The 19,467-nt window shown below is 39.3% G+C and overlaps 1 protein-coding gene across 1 annotated transcript in view; it reads left to right on the top strand.

Annotated features, from left to right (window-relative positions):
• Nucleotides 1-19,467, top strand: part of LOC107567316 (uncharacterized) — a 41,188-nt gene that overhangs the window by 1,339 nt on the left and 20,382 nt on the right. Inside the window, exons 2-3 of the mRNA XM_016252979.1 lie at nucleotides 60-377; nucleotides 458-481. Coding sequence (XP_016108465.1) covers nucleotides 60-377; nucleotides 458-481 — 342 coding nt within the window. The remainder of the gene's footprint in view (nucleotides 1-59; nucleotides 378-457; nucleotides 482-19,467) is intronic.

Below are 19,467 nucleotides of genomic sequence, written 5' to 3'. Positions count from 1 at the left end.
TGATTTCAGGCTTTATAAACTAAAGAAAGCTTTCATCTGTCCACATTCATGTTCTTTAGGTGTGTTTGGCGAGTCAGTGTCAGTGACTGAGGGAGATTCAGTCACTTTACACAATGACATTACTGAATGCAAAGACTGCAAAGTAGTGTGGGCATTTGGAGCGTCAGACACATCCCTCATAGGGTACATCAACCGAAACAAACAAATCTTTTCCACATTTGATGGTCCTGATGGGAGATTCAGAGACAGACTAAAGCTGGATCATCAAACTGGATCTCTGACCATCACAAACACTAGAACTGAACACGCTGGACTTTATAAACTACTGATAAATGGAGCAAAACTTTTAACAAAAAAATTCAACATTTTTGTCTATGGTGGGTAGAGACGTCATTTATTGTGTGCTCCAAATAATATGAACACGTTAAAGTTTCTCTTTATCTTCTAATGTTTTCAGCTCGTCTGTCTGTTCCTGTCATCAGCAGTAACTCTTCACAATGCTCTTCATCATCATCTTCATCATCATCATCATATTGTTCATTGGTGTGTTCAGTGGTGAATGTGAGTCATGTGACTCTCTCCTGGTACAAAGGAAACAGTTTATTGTCCAGCATCAGTGTGTCTGATCTCAGCATCAGTCTCTCTCTACCTCTGGAGGTGGAATATCAGGATAAAAACACCTACAGCTGTGTGCTCAACAATCCCATCAGCAACCAGACCACACATCTCAACATTACTCAACTCTGTCAGATTCACTCAGGTATGACAGTGGTGTTATTAATGATTAATTACTGAGCTGATTTTGGTTTTTGACACAAAAATAAACCACCATCAAGACCTCAGTCTTGTTTGAGGTTAGACTGACAGAGTCATTTTGTCCATTACAGATCAGGGTTTACCTTTATTGTACATAGTGCAGATTTCTGCTGCTGCTGCTGGATCTCTGATTGTAGTTGCAGTTGTGATGTGCTGCATCTGCAAAAAATGTAGGAAAACAGGTCTGGAATTCAATTATTAAACTACAAATATTAACTACAATTAATGCATTTGAATCACATATATACATTTCTAAATATGATTGCACACTTTGTCATTTTAACACGTCTGTGATCATTGTTAATGCAGTTATGACAAGACAGGAAGACAGAACTCATTCAGCATTGTGTAAACCAACAGGAAGAACGGTAAGATGCTTACTGACTATGTTGCAGTTAGTCTGATTGAAGTTTGCAGCATCACACGGTTCACGGACCATCCATGAACAGACGTGGCTGATCTGTGAGCCTAACCGTCAAAACATCAAAAGATTTGTTAATGATATTTACACTAAGTGCATGTACTCTGCACCTTAGTGAAAATACTAACATACAGTTTTTCCATTGTGCTGGGCCATTTTCTTTTTGCAGACCTAAAAAAAACAAAAAAAACATAAAAAAAATAGCATATAAAATGCATAGGATTAGTTAATAAAAAAATGTTTTAGGCAGAATGTTATCTGACTTTCACTTTCACCTTTCACTTTCATCGCATCTGTTTTCCCTATCATGAACGCGGTCTTTTACATTTTCTCTATACCAAAAGTAGTTTGCTCAACTTGTCAATATGCTTAGAACAGGAACAGCGGGGCAAATTATTTGATCGGGCACTTTTTAAGAGTGTTGTGGTTGAACAAAGGTAGATTCTCTCTTAAAGGGGTCATGAACTGAGAAACCAAAATTCCCTTGATCTTTTGACATATAAGAGGTCATTGTACAATAAAAACATCCTGTAAGTTTCAGAACTCAAAACTTTCTTATTAGTCTAACAGCTGCAGAACAAAATGACAGCTTGTGGAATGTTCTACTCTATGATGTAATAGTGTGGATTAGCGCTGCCTCCGCAGAAGAAGATTAACACCTGCTTCGACGTCACTGCCTGTTTAGACCCGCCCACCAATTCACGCACGTAGTGTTTACGAGAGAAGCCAACACGCAGGTGTACACAGAAACCAAATGATAAAGATGCACAGGCTGTGCAGTGCCAAGTTGTGGGAAAACTATGTAAGTAACTATGTTGGATCCGACAGTGGTCACTATTGCGTTGCATTTTCTTGCAGGCCGTGATTGTTTGATATGCATTGAGTTATTTGTGCGTTTTTCACCTAAATCACAGCAGTGTCCATCTATGAGGAATGGACACATACACAGCTAGGACCCAACATACATTTAAACTTGATTTCCATGATAATCAAGATAAACGTATCATGTCACAGATGCACTTATGTCCAAGTTATATGTTCTGCTGCTGGTTCTAGTAAAAGACTGGCATACGCCACAACTGTGGTGTGGTGTATAATGATGAAAGTCATCCACAACAGTTCAGATGTTTTCAAACTAGAGACACATATTATGAGCTATTCACGACAGTCTTTAACTTGCAGACTGTTATAAAAAGAAGAGGGGATGCCACACAGTGGTAAACATGGCCTTGTCCCAACTTTTTTGAGATGTGTTGACGCCATGAAACTTAAAATCAACTTATTTTTCCCTTAAAATGATACATGTTCTCAGTTTAAACATTTGATATGTCATCTATGTTGTATTCTGAATAAAATATTGAAATTTGAAACTTCCACATTGTATTCTGTTTTTATTTGTACAGTGTCCCAACTTTTTTGGAATCGGGTTTGTAAATTAGTTATAATTTATGATATCTGCCAGCTGTCCATATTCTGTTTAAGTGATCACTGAGCAGGAATCCAATGTTGCATACTAGTGACATCACACCCCACACCGATTTATTGTCTAGAAAGAACTGTCAATCTAGAGAAATAGGGGCCCAATGGAAATGTTAAATCCTGCTTTGAGTGTAATGTTTAGATTTGGAAGTGAAGAACTGAGAATTTGAGAGAGCAAAGTGGGAGAAAATTAAAGTGCAGTCCAAAAAATAAATAAATAAAATGAAATATATTTTTGTTATATGTCCTAACTTGATTTTTACTTGTGTTTGCAATACATTTGGCAATACATAATGTTTCATTTGGTTGAATCAGATTGCTCCCGTTGTTGCATCATGACATGTTTTTAGTTTACAGTAAGTCCATTTCTATATCTGACGTGATGCTTTCTCTATTTATTTCCTAATTTCCATCATGAATTAGGTTTTTATGACTTCTTGATGTAGTTATAGCCTAAGCTACATGAAGGCTTTTGACTATTACACCAAAGCCAGCCCATAATTTGGTCTGTGGCCTACTAATTTAAAACATGTTTTGTTTAAAATCACACTCTAAAAAATGCTGGGTTAAATATAACCCAGCGCTGGGTTATATTTAACCCAGCATTTTTTAAAGTGCATATGTAATTTGTTCTGTTATCAAAACACACACACAAAGTTATTAAGCCATGTTACCAGTGCTGAAGTCTGGCCTCAAGCTGCAGCTGCTGCGGTTCATGATCGTCTGACGTGATATACAGCTTTAGCGGCCATTGGTTGATTTGTAGATGAGCTGCAACAAGTATTTTCTTGCTGTTGCTTTTGTGTGAAAGTCATTCTTAGTTACAGAGTCATGACAAACCAGAACTTAAATAAACTGTTTGATGATTTACCTTAATAAGTCATGTGAAAAACTGGATGATTGATGTCATTTCTTCCAGCTGTTCCATGTTAGCATCTGTTCTGTAGTAGCAGTAGTTCTTTAAAAAGTCAGTATTTGTAGATTCAGCTTTTAACATACAATATCATTCATACGTTTTTGTTGTAAATGTGAAGACATAGAAATGTAGAATTCCAAGTTGGTCTGCTATTTTTTTTATCATATCCACCAGATTCTTGATTGTGTTTGCGTTTCCTTGCAGAAATCAAAGATAGATGCTGTGTATGAAAATGTCCCGAAAAAACGGTGATCACATGAACTACTGGAACTGATGTTAGAGTTCATACAGGACAATCCCTCACACACCTTTTTGTTTTGTTCAGATTTATTCCCTGCCATGTCTCTGTTTTGTATCCACTATTTATATCCCATTTTCTGGTGTAACAGTGATGTCTGGATTTTAATTTAAGGGTCCATCAATAGAATATCATTTAGAATGGCAAACGTTTCAGTCACAACACGACTTTCTTCAGTGCCTAATCTACAAGATTTGGACTTTTGGACTTTTACTGCATACAAGCAGTTTAGGAAAAGCACTGATTTACACATTCACTCATCAGACAAAGCTACAAGAGTCTCATGGATGATCTTGTACATCTTGAAAAACATCATTTAACCCACAGCTTGATACATATATACATTCTCCTTCATAAATGTACAAACAAATAGTGTTTCACTGCATGTTTTCTGATCACAAGGATGGGAAATGAGTTTAAAGGTATTACATGTTTTTTATTCTAAGTACGTGTAATTTAAAATGTACAGTTTGATTATAGCAGGATTATGTGAAATATGTCAAGACCACATATGTTTTTTGTACAGTGAGTGGATAAAAAAAAAAGTGATTCTAAAACGTTTGAGTATGATAATTTCGTTGAAATTGTTTCTCTCCCTATGTGTCAAATTTGTCATACAATGATCGGTCTGCATAGCACTGCTTCCAGTCGAACACACCTAATATGTATGCATATTTTACATTGCTTTGACCGTTCTCTGTAGATCCCACCTTCTCACGCTCCATGATTGGTTGATCAATGCCTGCATGTTATTGGTCAAACTACTTCTCGATCATTACCTTCAGCAATTATGAAAACAGGAAAACAAAGCCAAGACCTGGATATTTTAGGCAATACAGAAATCCTGGCCAGGTCATGTCTGAGAAAAAGAAGACGTATGGTTACCCTAGGTCAGGGGTGTCAAACTCAGTTCCTGGAGGGCCGGAGCCCTGCAGAGTTTAGATTCAACCCTAATTAAACACACCTGATCCAGCTAATCATGTCCTTCAGGCTTATTTGAAAACTACATGGTTTGTGTGTTGGAGCAGGGTTGGAACTAAACTCTGCAGGGCTGCGGCCCTCCAGGAACTGAGTTTGACACCTGTGCCCTAGGTAAACCTCACTCAAGAGGCGCACTAGCGACTTCAAGATTTAAAGAGGCGCACTAGCGACTGACACTAGATGATGCAGTCTTTAGCATCCTTGTTAGCTTGCCCGCCTCCCATGCTGGCGACCTGGGTTTGAGTCCCACTTAAAACTAAGTGGGGCATGGCCCGCTCCAGTCTATGAGTCTGGACCAGAGCTCGCTCCAGTTTATGACTTTGCTCCAGCTCCTCCCAAGGTGGCGGCTTCTGCGACAGAACCTCTCGAGGTGGAGGTGTTCACTTCAGTTCCTCTCAAGGTGGTGGTGCCTACTCCTGAACTCTCTGTTTGCCTTGTCACAGCCAACGATGCTGTCTCTGAAATGTTTTCCTGTCCGGTTTGGACTACAGTGAACCCCTGTGAATCCCTTGACTGCCCTGTGACGGACAAAGAGTCATCTCTGAACTCTTAGTTTGCTCTATCATGGCCAAAGGGGGCATCATTGAAATGCATTTTGGGTTAGGTTGAACAGTACGTCCAGACTGTGTCACATAAGGACTGGCTCTCAACTGTGCATGTGTCTGAGAGGTACTTGACCTGTGGTTGTTTGAGCGAGTACATGAGGTCTCTTTGCTTTGGTTGAAGCATGGATTACCTGGTGGCCATCATCATCACATTGACTTGGCCTTGGCTCTTTCACAGGTAGGAGATGTCTACGGTTTCTCCTATATTCTTTTCCTCCAGACAAGACAATGTAAGATCTTGGCTCGCTGCAGGCTTCCTTCACAACTCTTTTGCTGTCATAACCATGAGGGGTTTGCATCCTCACCATATGCCCTTTTGAGAGTGTGCTCAGTTGTTTACATCTTTTGTCATAACTGGTCTTTTGACACAGTATTTTTTTTTTGTCAGCTATGCATGAATCTCATTGGAGGCCAAAGGAGAAGGTTGCAGCAAAGAGCTGTGGAGTGGCAGGGTGGTGTGGGTTTGTCTGGACATTAGTCTCTGAGCTGGAGAGCCAAGCATTGGAGCTTGTGGAACATTTTGTGGATTCAGCAAGTTGAGATAGATGTCAGTGCCATCTCGTTTGGACTTTTCCATGAGTTGTTTAGCGTTGCGGACTGCATGCTCCACAAGGCCACTCCACTTTGGACTACTAGTTTTTTTAACAAAGTCCCAGGCCATAGTGACATCTTTAAAACCAGTTGCTCACGAACTGTCTCCCATTGTCTGTTATGAGGGTTTGAGGTGATCCATGAACAGAAAAGCATCTGGAGCTGATCAATCTCGTACCAGTCTGAATATGAGTCAACAAGCACCAAGAATTGATGACTGTTCCATTCGAAGATGTCATAACTGAAGGGGTTATTTCTGCTGGTGGGGTTTGGTGCTGTTGCATGTGGCACAAGATGTGATGTAAGCATCAACACATGCACATTGTTTGGTAGATTCAGCTCCAGGGTGACCCCTATGCACAATTTGCATGTATTTCAGCCAAAGTGTTTCTGGGATAATCACTTTGTGGCCTTTTAACACAAGTCCATCATCTGTGATCAGTTCATGTCTGTATGGGTGAAATGGCCGCGTTGCTGGGGGAAGACTGTGCAGTTTAGTTGGCCATCCTTGACGGATTGTGTTCACAAGCATTTGTAGAGTGGTGTCATATACTGTGTGGCATTTAAAGGTGGGGTATGTATTTTTTCAAAAATGCTTTAGAAAACTGAGTCCGGCCGAGTACCAAAACAAACTTGTAGCCAATCAGCAGTAAGGGACATGTCTACTTGTGATGGGGACGAGAGAGAGAGCGCTCAGTGCACAAGACGGACATTAGCCAAGCCGAGAGATATGTGTGGGGCGGAGCTATCAATATAGGGGCGAGACCCTTTTGGGGTAGGGGCGTGTTTGTTTTGGTGATTTGAAATATCAACATTGGCTACCAGAAATCACTTACCCCACCTTTAAGTTCATTCATGCGTGATGGTGAAATATTGCAAACATTAATTACCTCAAAGGTGTTTTCTTCCTTGATGTGTTCATGTACAAGTGCTTGTGGGTCCTGTGACAAGGCATTGACCGTAGTTGTGGTTTGGAGTGTTGAAAGGTCTTTAGTGTGCTGTTAAGTTTGTTCATAGATCTGGCATGCTGATATGGCTTTATGTAAAGTGAGTTCTGAATCACGCAGCAGAGATTTTCTCAGAATGTCACAGTGTATTCCACAAACTAGTCGATCACGAATAAGCTCATCTTGTAATGCACCAAATTTGCAGCTTTTTGATTTTTGTTTTAAATCGCTAAGATTCAGGATTCAGTGATCTCATGTTGAACTTGTGTTGTTCCATTGTGATGTTGACATGGGGAGCACAAATCTCACTGAACTTTGTCTTTAAGCAGTCGGGGACTTCCCTGGACTCAGCCAGTGTAATAATAACACTGTCATTTTCACCGGGAACTCTCACATCTTGCGCATAAAAGAAGGACCATTATCGTTAGATGGCTTCGGGACCCTCAAGGTTGAGGAGGATGAAAGCTTGTGTTCATCGTGTTTTGTCTAAATGAGCTACAGCAATGAAGATATCATTTTCATTGAAAACGAGAGGATCCGATCTTCTGAATTCCCCTGCCATAGCTGCGAAGTGAAATAGTGCGATGCAACTATTTACATAACTTAGCGGCTAAAGTCGAGAGACCTGCGTGGAAGCTTTTCCAGCGTAGACAAAACTCACTTTCGCGTGCAGTTGTCATTTACTTCCGACACCATGTTGACTCATACAGTATAAATAAACTGGCAAAGAGTTCTGCTTCATAATCTGTGGGTTTACTGACCGTACATACACATCACACAGCAGCTATACATTTCAACACACTGACTACTCCAGAGAGAGGGGTGGGGCCAGGTAGAGAGAAACCTCATACAATTAGTGAAGTCACACATTGATGTACTACACGGCCTAACCTTTCGCTACGCCCATTGCTCCAGCCTGCAGCTATCCCTAAAGCAGATATAAACACTCTCAGAAATTAAACTAATACAGCATTTGACCACTAAAGGATGAGCCATATCACCACAAAATAAATGTGCTATTTGCTTTGTCAAGAATCACTACTATTGCTTATAATAGGGTTAATACAAAATGTCAAAACATTGTTAAACCATAAAGCCATAGACCATGGTATTCATATTTCTCTATATATGATATAAATCTCTATAAATATCTCTACATAATATTTACAAATTACTTTTCCTACTGTATGTACCTGTAGCAAATTAGCTCAAAGGGGAAATATTTATAATTAATTATAACTGGTAATAATTAATTATAAATATTTAGATTATATCTTAGAATTAACTGTAGCAGAATCAATATTTCAATTATTTGATCTGTCCGTCCACCGAGCAGACAAAATAATTATCAATTCTAGGAAAGATAATTTTCCTGGCCAAGAAAGATTAGCTTTCTTCTTTATGCAGTGCTAGCAGTAGTTAAGCATGTAGCAAGGATCAACATTCAGTGACTCTGAATTGTGAGCAGCACACAGAGACAATCAACTGTGAACATGAGGGATTTAATAAATGAAACTACAGCTAACATACAACTAAACTAAGCAAAAAACATATACAGAATAAAGGAAAGTAAGGAAAGAGAGAGAGAAGAGCAAAAGAATGACAGTATTTAACATCAATTAACCACAACCTTACGAGAATCATCAGAGGAAGAAAAAACACCTTGATCAAAGGGGCCCAAACTTAGACGCGCATCTAAATAGTTGAAACAGTTACTTGCATTGACTTTGTTGCTGCAACAAGAGTCGGATGCAGTAGAAGACGGAGGTTCTTGATGAATTCGTTGGAAGTAGGCTGGAGGCCTTTGTCTGGTTCTTCTGAAGATCAGAGAGTCCACAGCAAATCAACAAAGTTTCTTGAAGTTAAAACTGCCGGAAAGTCAAAAGAGTCTTAAGAGTCTTGGAGAGTGTTGGTCTCAAGAAGGTTTGAGCAAAGAGTGGTTTGGGACAGGGACTTCTTTCCAGTCACACCCATCTTTGGAGGAATGGTCAATATGAAGCATGGGTTTTGAGTGGGAGAAACTTTCTTTGTCTCCATTTATGGCCCATTTGCATGTTTATATTGCTAGGCTGGAGAATTTGTATATTTTTACCTAAAGTATAGTAAAAACAGTATGATGCATTTCATACTCGCATAATGTACACCATTGTTTAGGAAATAAAGAGCAGATTGTTTCGATGCCAAGAAAGAAACAGCTAGAAGTTATTAAAGCAGAGATACATTCATCTACCATGGTACAAGCATTTAGAGTTTAACTAATACCAATACAGAGTTATAACTAGGCTAATATACTAAGGGGAACATAGATACAACACATACACATACCGTATACATTTTATACCAGCTTAATTATGTCCTAAATAAAGAAAATGTATTTTTGTATGTGTGTTATGTGTTTGGAGATACCCAGGCATCTGGTGCCAGGTGATTATATTCTCAGTGGAATGTGTTTGAAGTAAGATGGGGAGACCAGAGTGTTGTTCTGTTTAGTATCTTCTGGATGGTGGGGGAGGACACTTGGACATTTAGCACCAATATAAATGTAGGAGTCGGCTCTGGAATCGTGTCTCCAGCAGTGCAGAGCTTGCTCAGGAATGGCAGCAGGTTGGTGTGAGAGCATCTGCATGCACAGTGAGGCCAAGACTTTTGGACAACAGCCTGGTGTCAAGAAGGGCAGCAAAGAAGCCACTTCTCTCCAAGAAAAAAATAAAGGACAGACTGAAATTCAGCAGGAAGTACAAGGATTGGACAGCAGAAGACTGGTGCAAAGTTATTTTCTCTGATAAAGCTCCCTTCCAACTGTTTGGGACATCTGGAAAATCGATTGTTCGGAGAAGAAAAGCTGAATGCTTCCACGAGTCCTGTGTTGTGCCAACAGTGAAGCATCCTGAGACCATCCATGTGTGGGGTTGCTTTTCAACCAAGGGAGTGGGCTCTCTCATAATTCTGCCCAAAAGCACTGCCATGAATAAAGAATGGTACCAAAACGTCCTGCAAGAGCGACTTCTTCCAACGATCCATGAGCAATTTGGTGATGATCCGTGCATCTTCCAGCATGATGGAGCACCATGTCACAAAGCAAGAGTGATAAAGAAGTGGCTCGAAGATCATTACATTGAAATTTTGGATCCATGGTCAGGCAACTTCCCAGATCTCAATCCCATAGAGAACCTGTGGTCACTGTAAATATTGACTAATTATTATTTTTTTTTGCCAATAAAAGCCTTTAAAACTTATGATATGCTTATCGTTGTTTTTCAGTATACCACAGAAACATGTGAAAAAAATTATCTACAAATACTGAAGCAGCAAACTTTGCAAAACACAAAATTTATGTCACTGCCAAAACTTTTGGCCACGACTATAGCTCCTAAATGAGTGAAAAATTAGGAGTAGTGAAGAGGACTCCTAAGTCACTAAAACCAAATCGGCAAGTTATGAGCTACTTTTAGGCTTAAGATGTTTTGTGAATACGGGCCCAGGTCTGTGGTACAGGTTTTTGTGAGGAGTTTGGCATATTTCTTTGGCAATTTAAATTATTTGTATATTTACACATTTACAACGAGCACCGTTTCACTTCATGAAATATCAGAAATTTTTGTTTACACTTTCTGGTAAAAATATTAAATATATGATTCATTTTCTTTGCACATTTTTACAGTAACTTTGTACAGTAACGGATACAGCAAAAGGTTGTGGGTTTGGTCCCAGGGAACACACATACTGGTGATAAAATGCTTTGGATAAATGCATAAATTTATGGTGATGCCACTGGTAGCCTCAGTCTGATTAGGGGACATCCCATTGGTAGCGTTCTTCATTAGAGGGTCGATCTGATTATAGAGTACGTCCCATTGGTAGTGTTCTTTATTAGAGGGTCAATCTGATTAGGGGACAACATATTGGTAGCTTTCTTCATTAGAGGGTCAATCTGATTATGGGACGTCCCATTGGTAGCGTTCTTCATAAGAGGATCAATCTGATTAGGGGACGACATATTGGTAGCTTTCTTCATTAGAGGGTCAATCTGATTATGGGACGTCCCATTGGTAGCGTTCTTCACAAGAGGGTCAGTCTGATTAGGGGACGCCCCTTGGTAGCTTTCTTCATTAGAGGGTCAATCTGATTAGGGGACGACCCATTGGTAGTGTTCTTCATAAGAGGGTCAATCTGATTAGGGGACGACCCCTTGGTAGCTTTCTTCATTAGAGGGTCAATCTGATTAGGTGACGTCCCAATGGTAGCGTTCTTCATTAGAGGGTCAATCTGATTAGGGGACAACCCATTGGTAGCACTTTTCATTAGAGGGTCAATCTGATTAGGGGACGTCCCATTGGTAGCGTTCTTCATTAGAGGGTCAGTCTAATTTAGGGGACATCCCATTGGTAGCGCTTTTCATCAGAGGGTCTGTCGGATTAGGGGACGTCCCATTGGTAGCGCTTTTCATTAGAGGATTTGTCGGATTAGGGGATGTTCCACTGGTAGCACTTTTCATTAGAGGATCTGTCGGATTAGGGGATGTTCCATTGGTAGTGCTTTTCATTAGAGGATCTGTCGGATTAGGGGACGTCCCATTGGTAGCGCTTTTCATTAGAGGATCTGTCGGATTAGGGGATGTTCCATTGGTAGCGCTTTTCATTAGAGGATCTGTCGGATTAGGGGAAGTCCCATTGGTAGCGCTTTTCATTAGAGGATCTGTCGGATTAGGGGACGTCCCATTGGTAGCGCTTTTCATTAGAGGATCTGTCGGATTAGGGGATGTTCCACTGGTAGCGCTTTTCATTAGAGGATCTGTCGGATTAGGGGACGTCCCATTGGTAGCGCTTTTCATTAGAGGATCTGTCGGATTAGGGGACGTCCCATTGGTAGCGCTTTTCATTAGAGGATCTGTCGGATTAGGGGACGTCCCATTGGTAGCGCTTTTCATTAGAGGATCTGTCGGATTAGGGGACGTCCCATTGGTACTGGTAGCGGTTTTCATTAGAGGGTCTGTCGGATTAGGGGACGTCCCATTGGTAGCGCTTTTCATTAGAGGATCTGTCGGATTAGGGGACGTTCCATTGGTAGTGCTTTTCATTAGAGGATCTGTCGGATTAGGGGACGTCCCATTGGTAGCGCTTTTCATTAGAGGATCTGTCGGATTAGGGGACGTCCCATTGGTAGCGCTTTTCATTAGAGGATCTGTCGGATTAAGGGACGTCCCATTGGTAGCGCTTCTTCTATAGTATCATTATTCTGTAAGTACAGAGATTCACAGAAGGTAATATTAATGAACAGCATTGATGATTCAGTTACACAAGTACAAAAATACAATAAAATACAAGACTAGAGAATGCTACTGTCATAAATTGTGTGTTCTAATAAGACACTTGCTCTCTAAATTATGTTGCAAGATCTTTTTGTTTTATATAATTTGTTTTTTTAGCTTATTTGGGAATTTGTGTTTTTTTAATTATTATTATTATTATTTTATTTTAATTTTTTTTGGCTCTGCCTCAGCTTGAACGTCTGTATTTATGTTGATAAAAATACAGGTCAAAAAACTATAAAGGACAACTAATCACAGTGTAAATTTATGTTACACCATGACACTAAAGTGGGGTCAGAAACAAAATATTATTAGTGAAAATAATGAAAATTATGAAATAATGAAAATATAGGTGAAAATTATTAGTCAATTATTATTAATACTAAATAAAGTTATTTCTGAAACCACGTGACACACAGTGTAACAGACACTCCACTTACAGATCTCACAGATCTGAATCTGTAGTAAATTCAGTTTTTTAGCAGGCAGACATAGTTAATGCACATAGAATCTCACCTGATCTCGACCTTGATTGTGCTGCATCTCAATGTCTGTTGAAACAATAACAAAATCAACTAAATACACATGACTTTGGTTAGTTAGAATAAAACTACATTTTCACATCTTTTAATGAGTCTTTTCACACTACACACAATAAATCTCATATTTTCAATCTTGTTAAGTCACCTGTATGTAATACTCACCGTTGTTTGTCCTGTCTTGACACTTACGATAGTAAGCAGCAGCAGCAGCAGCAGCAGCAGCAGCAATGAATAGCAAAATAACACCAACACTTATTCCTGCTATAGCAGCTGGAGATAGTCTTGGATCTGAAACAGCTAAAGACAGACAGTCATTATTACTAGAGAGTGAATGATAATCCATGTTATCTTTGACTGATATTTACACCTTTCTACTTTGATCGGTTTTGTGATATTTATTCAACTAATAAATGGCTCCATCTGGTGGGATTTTGAAGAATGGCACCTAAAGCCATCTCTGTCGCCTCTGGCTTGCTTAGTTGTGGACACTTCATTTCCAGCGTTATCGTTGACATGATTGCAAAGATATTATTTAAACTGAGCTGGATGTTGACATCACTGAATTCAATGATGAACTGTCTTTAACTGAAAAATTAGTGTTTACTATTGTCACTTTGCATTATTGACACTATTTTCCTAATTAATGCTGTTCAGTTGCTTTGTCACAATCTGTATTGTTAAAAGCGCTATATAAATAAAGGTGACTTGACTTGACTTAAAGCAGCATCATTGCCTTGCTAACTGAACAAGAAACAGTATCACTATTTGTATAATTTTTTTCTGTTGATAACAACATTTTAAAATTGCAAGATTCACAATGTCACATAAAATGCAATGTGAAGTCAATTCCGATAGCCTTGTGGGCATCGTTCCAACATAGCAAGATTCAAAAATCTGTGTTTTGTATTAGTGTCTTTTTTGTTTTTAAATCTTGGATTTTGTATTGTTCCTGATTTAACGTCCATATGTAGTCTTGTGCATGGTCTTGGTATTTATTTGACTGTTATCCCACCCTAATTGTGTCCGGGTATTCCTTGTTTGCCCTTCATTAGTCATGTATTTATTCCTGGGTTTGCCATTATTTTTGTCAATTATTGTTTGTATTCATGGGTTTTGCGCTGTATTCTTGTTCATGTCATAGATTATGTATTAGATTTGGATTCATTAAACATTTTTTTATATGCATATAGATCCAGCTTCCTCACTTAGTGCAACTATCCTGTGTGCTGATACCATTACCCTCTCTTCGCCTCATGCTTTCCTGTCTAAAAAGGATGTAAAAATACAATAAAATAAAAAAACTAATGTGAAAATTGTGTCACTTGGCATGCACGTGAAGGTGATACATGTGGTATGTGAATTAATAGACCGGCACACAGAAAACACACATTAAAGACATGATTTAAAAATATATACCCTGCTTTTAAACATTCTTTAAATTACTCACCAGTGATAGTAACATTGAAGATCTTTGGACTGATGCTCCTGCTGTTGTTGATTATCTGTAGTTTATAGAGTCCAGAGTCTGTGGTTCTGGTGTTCGTGATGGTCAGAGATCCAGTCTGATTATCCAGCTTCAGTCTATCTCTGAATCTTATTTTACACTGTTCATCTGTACAGATCTTACTCTGATCTCCACTAATTTGAGCTAAGCGAGTGTTATTAAAATACCATATCATTTTTTCTTGTTGGTTTGTTGTAACACCAGTGTCTAGTGTGACTGAATCTCCCTCCATCACAGACATCGACTCTCCATCTGTATCAGAACCAGACACACCTGAAGAAGAAATTAACAGTTCATTATAAATCACATATTGGTTTATGTAACACATGCAAACAGCAGAAAAACGTCACTGAATCACACTTTCTCTCATCAGACAAACATACACCAGTCTTATGGATGATCCTAGACAATTGAACATCATACAAACCACATCCTGATTCATATTTTACTCTCTTTGTCTATACATAGCCTATATTTGTGGATTCATTCAACCAAGTATTGCCATAGTCTAACAATGAATGTTATCGAGTGCACTCATTCAATCCCATAATGCACCACAATAATAAGTGACGTGGCGTGACGTGACGTGACATGTGGCCAAGTATGGTGACCCATACTCGGAATTGCGATACCCATCCAAAGTGCACACACACAGCAGTGAACACACACACCGTGAACACACACCCGGAGCAGTGGGCAGCCATTTATGCTGCGGCGCCCGGGGAGCAGTTGCTCAAGGGCACCTCAGTCATGGTACTGAAGGTGGGAGAGAGCACTGTACATTCACTCCCCCACCTACAATCCCTGCCGGTACGAGACTTGAACCCACAACCTTTTGGGTTATGAGTCCGACTCTCTAACCATTAGGCCACAACTCCCCCAACCGTGTGTACAACCGATGTACACTCAGTGGCTAATACCTATAATGCACTATAAGGGTCGTGCCAAATGAATTCCTAGTCTCGACATTAGATGACGCTTTGTTGAGATTCATCTGATTATTACACTGAAAGCACAAAATGTAAAAGCAGCAGCCCTTCTGGTGCACTCAGTAGCCAAATTCGCTCACTTGTTTTCATTCACTCCTTCAACGTACTGTATCAGTTGACTAATGTAGGGAATAGTGAATGAGGGTATAGAAAGCTATTTTCGAACACAGATGGTTTGTTCTTGTGCATCAAGCATGATTGAGCTTCTGTTTATGTTCGCTGATCAATGTTTATAGGTGAATAAAAATCAAAAGTTAAATCTGTTCATCATGATATAAAACAATCGAGATTCGAGTCTCTTCAGAAAATTTGGACTCAACAGCTAAATTCATGTGTTCATACATATGAATTTACACTACTGATATATTAATCAAATTCACATTCATATTAGTTTTATGATCTCTTAATGAACTTTTTGAAGCATCAAAATGGTAATTACATTTGTCAATGGAGATTTCATTATTCATTATTTAAAATTTCATTGAGAATATTTTCATTTGTGTGTCTTAGGCTTGGAATGACATGAGGGTGAGTAAATGTTGACAGAGTTTTCTTTTTTTTGGGGGTGAATTAACAATTTACTAGAGAATTTCAGAGTATGTCCGAATAAATTTAAACTATCTATGAACCAGGAAACTGAAAAATAATTTAAAAAAAAATCTAATTCAGACAATAAAAACATTGATCAATAACATAAAACAGTGGTTCCAAATTAAACTACGAGTATGCAGTGTTGTAGTTATGTCGTCAGTTAAGTCATGAAGTTACAAAAGAAGGCGGATAGCTTAATAGCGATTATTTTTGATTTATTGGTTTTTTTTATTGATTGACAGCACTAATATTATATATATATATATATTATATATATATACAAAAACAAAAAGTTAGGGATATTGGACTTTCGGGTGAATTGTATAGAATATGCAAAAAGTTCATGCTGCAGTGATATTATATCATGAAAGTAGGGCATTTAAGTAGAAGCATGCAATGGTAATTTCTTCATCTCAAACTTTGCGTTTGTTATTAAGGGTAAACTGTTATTTTTACATTTGTATTGTCTGTTTTGTTCTTCTAGTTTGAAAAGCAAAGTTCAAGCAACTTCACAGAATGTTAGATAGGACTAAATCTGAGTTGCGACTAACTAATCTCACACTAAGTGTTTTTTTGTTGTTGTTGTTTTTTATTATTATTAAACTTCAATAAACACAGTCAAAGTACAGTTAGGACTACAATAATACACATGAAAACATAAAACACAAACAAAACATTAAAAAAAAAAAAATGCATACAAATTACACATACAGCCAGGGGGGGTGGCCTAAACATTATGTAAATATAAAGTATGTTTGTATATATGGCAAGTCTCTGCAGGATGGTGGCGTCATGATTTGGTGACGTCACAGTGGTGGTTGTGTTTAGGGGTGGGGTCAGGCAAGGGGCATCATTTTCACTGCAGAAACAAACACCCATCGGCTTCTAAACGCAGAGGCATTTGTGTCTGGACAGAGGTAGGACGTCCCTGATGAAACAAATGACTTTTTCCGTGAATCAACATTTGAACTTGTAACTACAAAAGTAGCATCCTCATCATACATAGGCTACTTATGCTGAGATCACCTGAAACTTACCCCAAATGCATGTAATGTTGAATGTGGACTATAAGTGACTACAAATGTTTACTGTCATTCAAAATGTCTCGGTGCGTATAATAAAATGGCCTCATCCCCTGGAACACAGTTTAACCACCAATAAATTCTAGAAAATGTCACCAAGAGTGTGGCTTTCGCAGGCCTGCCATGTTTCATTTTGCGTTTTCCATGATTGTCTGAGTCCAGACAAAGGCAACCTAACTGACTGGTGCATTACCGCCTCCGACTGGAATAAAGTATGGATCAAGCTTTTGCTTGTAGGACAAAATAAACCATAAAAAACAATCAAAACAAATAAACAAACAAACTAGAAATTAAAACAAATAAATAATAATAAAAAAGACTATATTCTTTTATATGAGTCAATTTCACCAAATTATGGTGACAAAAAGTCCCAGTGTCATGATCCCGTCTTGGTTTTGGGCTTTCTTCTTCTTCTTCTTCTTCTTTAGATTTGATTGGTGGCTGACAACAAATTTTAAAGGTGCATTATCGCCACATACCAGACTGGAGTGTGGAGCAGTATATGACAAACAAGGCAACAAACACCTCAATATTGCATACCTACTATATACAAATAAGGTGTATTCTAATACAGGTATCAAGGTCCCATTTAATCATCCGATTGTCCATGTGCAACCCCCTTAATAGTGTGCAAAAATCTAATTATAATCACATAATTTAAGGTATTTAAGGAGAGATGGCAAAAGTTTCAGGGAATCAGTTAACAGATCTCCTGCACAATCACTATGTGTCGTTTTCATTGCCTGGTAAAATACTTATTTCTGTATTTCTGGATGTTTTATAGTAGTGCTTCTCAACGGTGGGTTGTCTTTAGCAAGATGGTGTTGTGTGGGTCGTGGAGTGCGTAGTCAAAGAAACAACATTGACAAAGCATAATTCAATGTTTTCCGCCTAATGCGAGACTTTTATTTTAAAAGACATGCGCGAAAGCTGTTGCCCCTTCTGTCAGGCGCAGTTTAGAGTGTTGTAGTTTAATTCAGTATCTACTGTAAGATAAGGTGATGGTATCAGGCATGTCTGTGTGATTTATATAGTGTCTTATCTCTGAAAAATTAACGTTCCTGTCTTGTCAGAAGATCCAAAAGTTTCTTATAGCCTACACACACACACACTATTCACAAAAAGTTAGGGATATTGGACTTTCGGGTGAATTGTATAGAATATGCAAAAAGTTCATGCTGCAGTGATATTATATCATGAAAGTAGGGCATTTAAGTAGAAGTACTTGGTAATTTCTTCATCTCAAACAATTTATTGAAACAAAAGCTAACAACAAGTCAACAACTGTCAATGTCTCAATAACTTGTCATGTGTCCTTGAGCATCAATTACAGCTTGACAACGATGTCTCATGCTGTTCACAAGTCGACTTGTTGTCTGCTGAGGCATAGCATCCCACTCTTCTTGAAGGGCTGCCCTCAGGTCATTGAGGATCTGGAGTGCTGGGTTACGACCCTCTACACGATGACTCAGCTGATCCCATAGGTTTTCTATGGGATTCAGGTCTGGAGAAAGTGCAGGCCACGCCATTTGAGATACCCCAGCCTCCAGCAGCCATTCCCTGATGATGCGGCCTCGATGAGCTGGGGCATTGTTGTCCATGATTATGAATGCCACTCAACTCCAGGCACGTTTAAGGGAAGTGAGAGGCACCCGAGTGTCACGTCAGACCATTCGAAACTGCTTCCATCAGCATGGAGGTTTAGCTAGATGACCTGCAAGGGTACCTGACCACACCAGACTGTACTGGCCAGGGAGACTTGGATGGGCCAGGGAGCATTTGCGCTGGACGAGGAACCAGTGGGCCTCAGTGCTGTTCTCTGATTAAAGTTGATTCACATTGAGCAGAAATGATGGCCATCAATGCTGCTGGAGACGTCAAGGAGAACATATGCATCAGCCACTGTTGTCACCATGAGCCTTTGGAGGTGGTGGTGTTACAGTCTGGGCAGGTACTGTGACAAGCCACTACTACCTGAATAACATCATTAATCCAGTCACTGTGCCTCTGCATGAGCAACACTGATTTCATCTTCATGGACAACAATGCCCCAGCTCATCGAGGCCGCACCATCAGGGAATGGCTGCTGGAGGCTGGGGTACCTCAAATGGCGTGGCCTGCACTTTCTCCAGACCTGAATCCCATAGAAAACCTATGGGATCAGCTGAGTCATCGTGTAGAGGGTCGTAACCCAGCACTCCAGATCCTCAATGACCTGAGGGCAGCCCTTCAAGAAGAGTGGGATGCTATGCCTCAGCAGACAACAAGTCGACTTGTGAACAGCATGAGACATCGTTGTCAAGCTGTAATTGATGCTCAAGGACACATGACAAGTTATTGAGACATTGACAGTTGTTGACTTGTTGTTAGCTTTTGTTTCAATAAATTGTTTGAGAT

Source organism: Sinocyclocheilus grahami, unplaced genomic scaffold (assembly GCF_001515645.1).
Source record: "Sinocyclocheilus grahami isolate Dianchi unplaced genomic scaffold, SAMN03320097.WGS_v1.1 scaffold1147.1, whole genome shotgun sequence".
NCBI lineage: Eukaryota > Metazoa > Chordata > Actinopteri > Cypriniformes > Cyprinidae > Sinocyclocheilus > Sinocyclocheilus grahami.
This window is presented reverse-complemented; position numbering and strand designations above follow the sequence as displayed.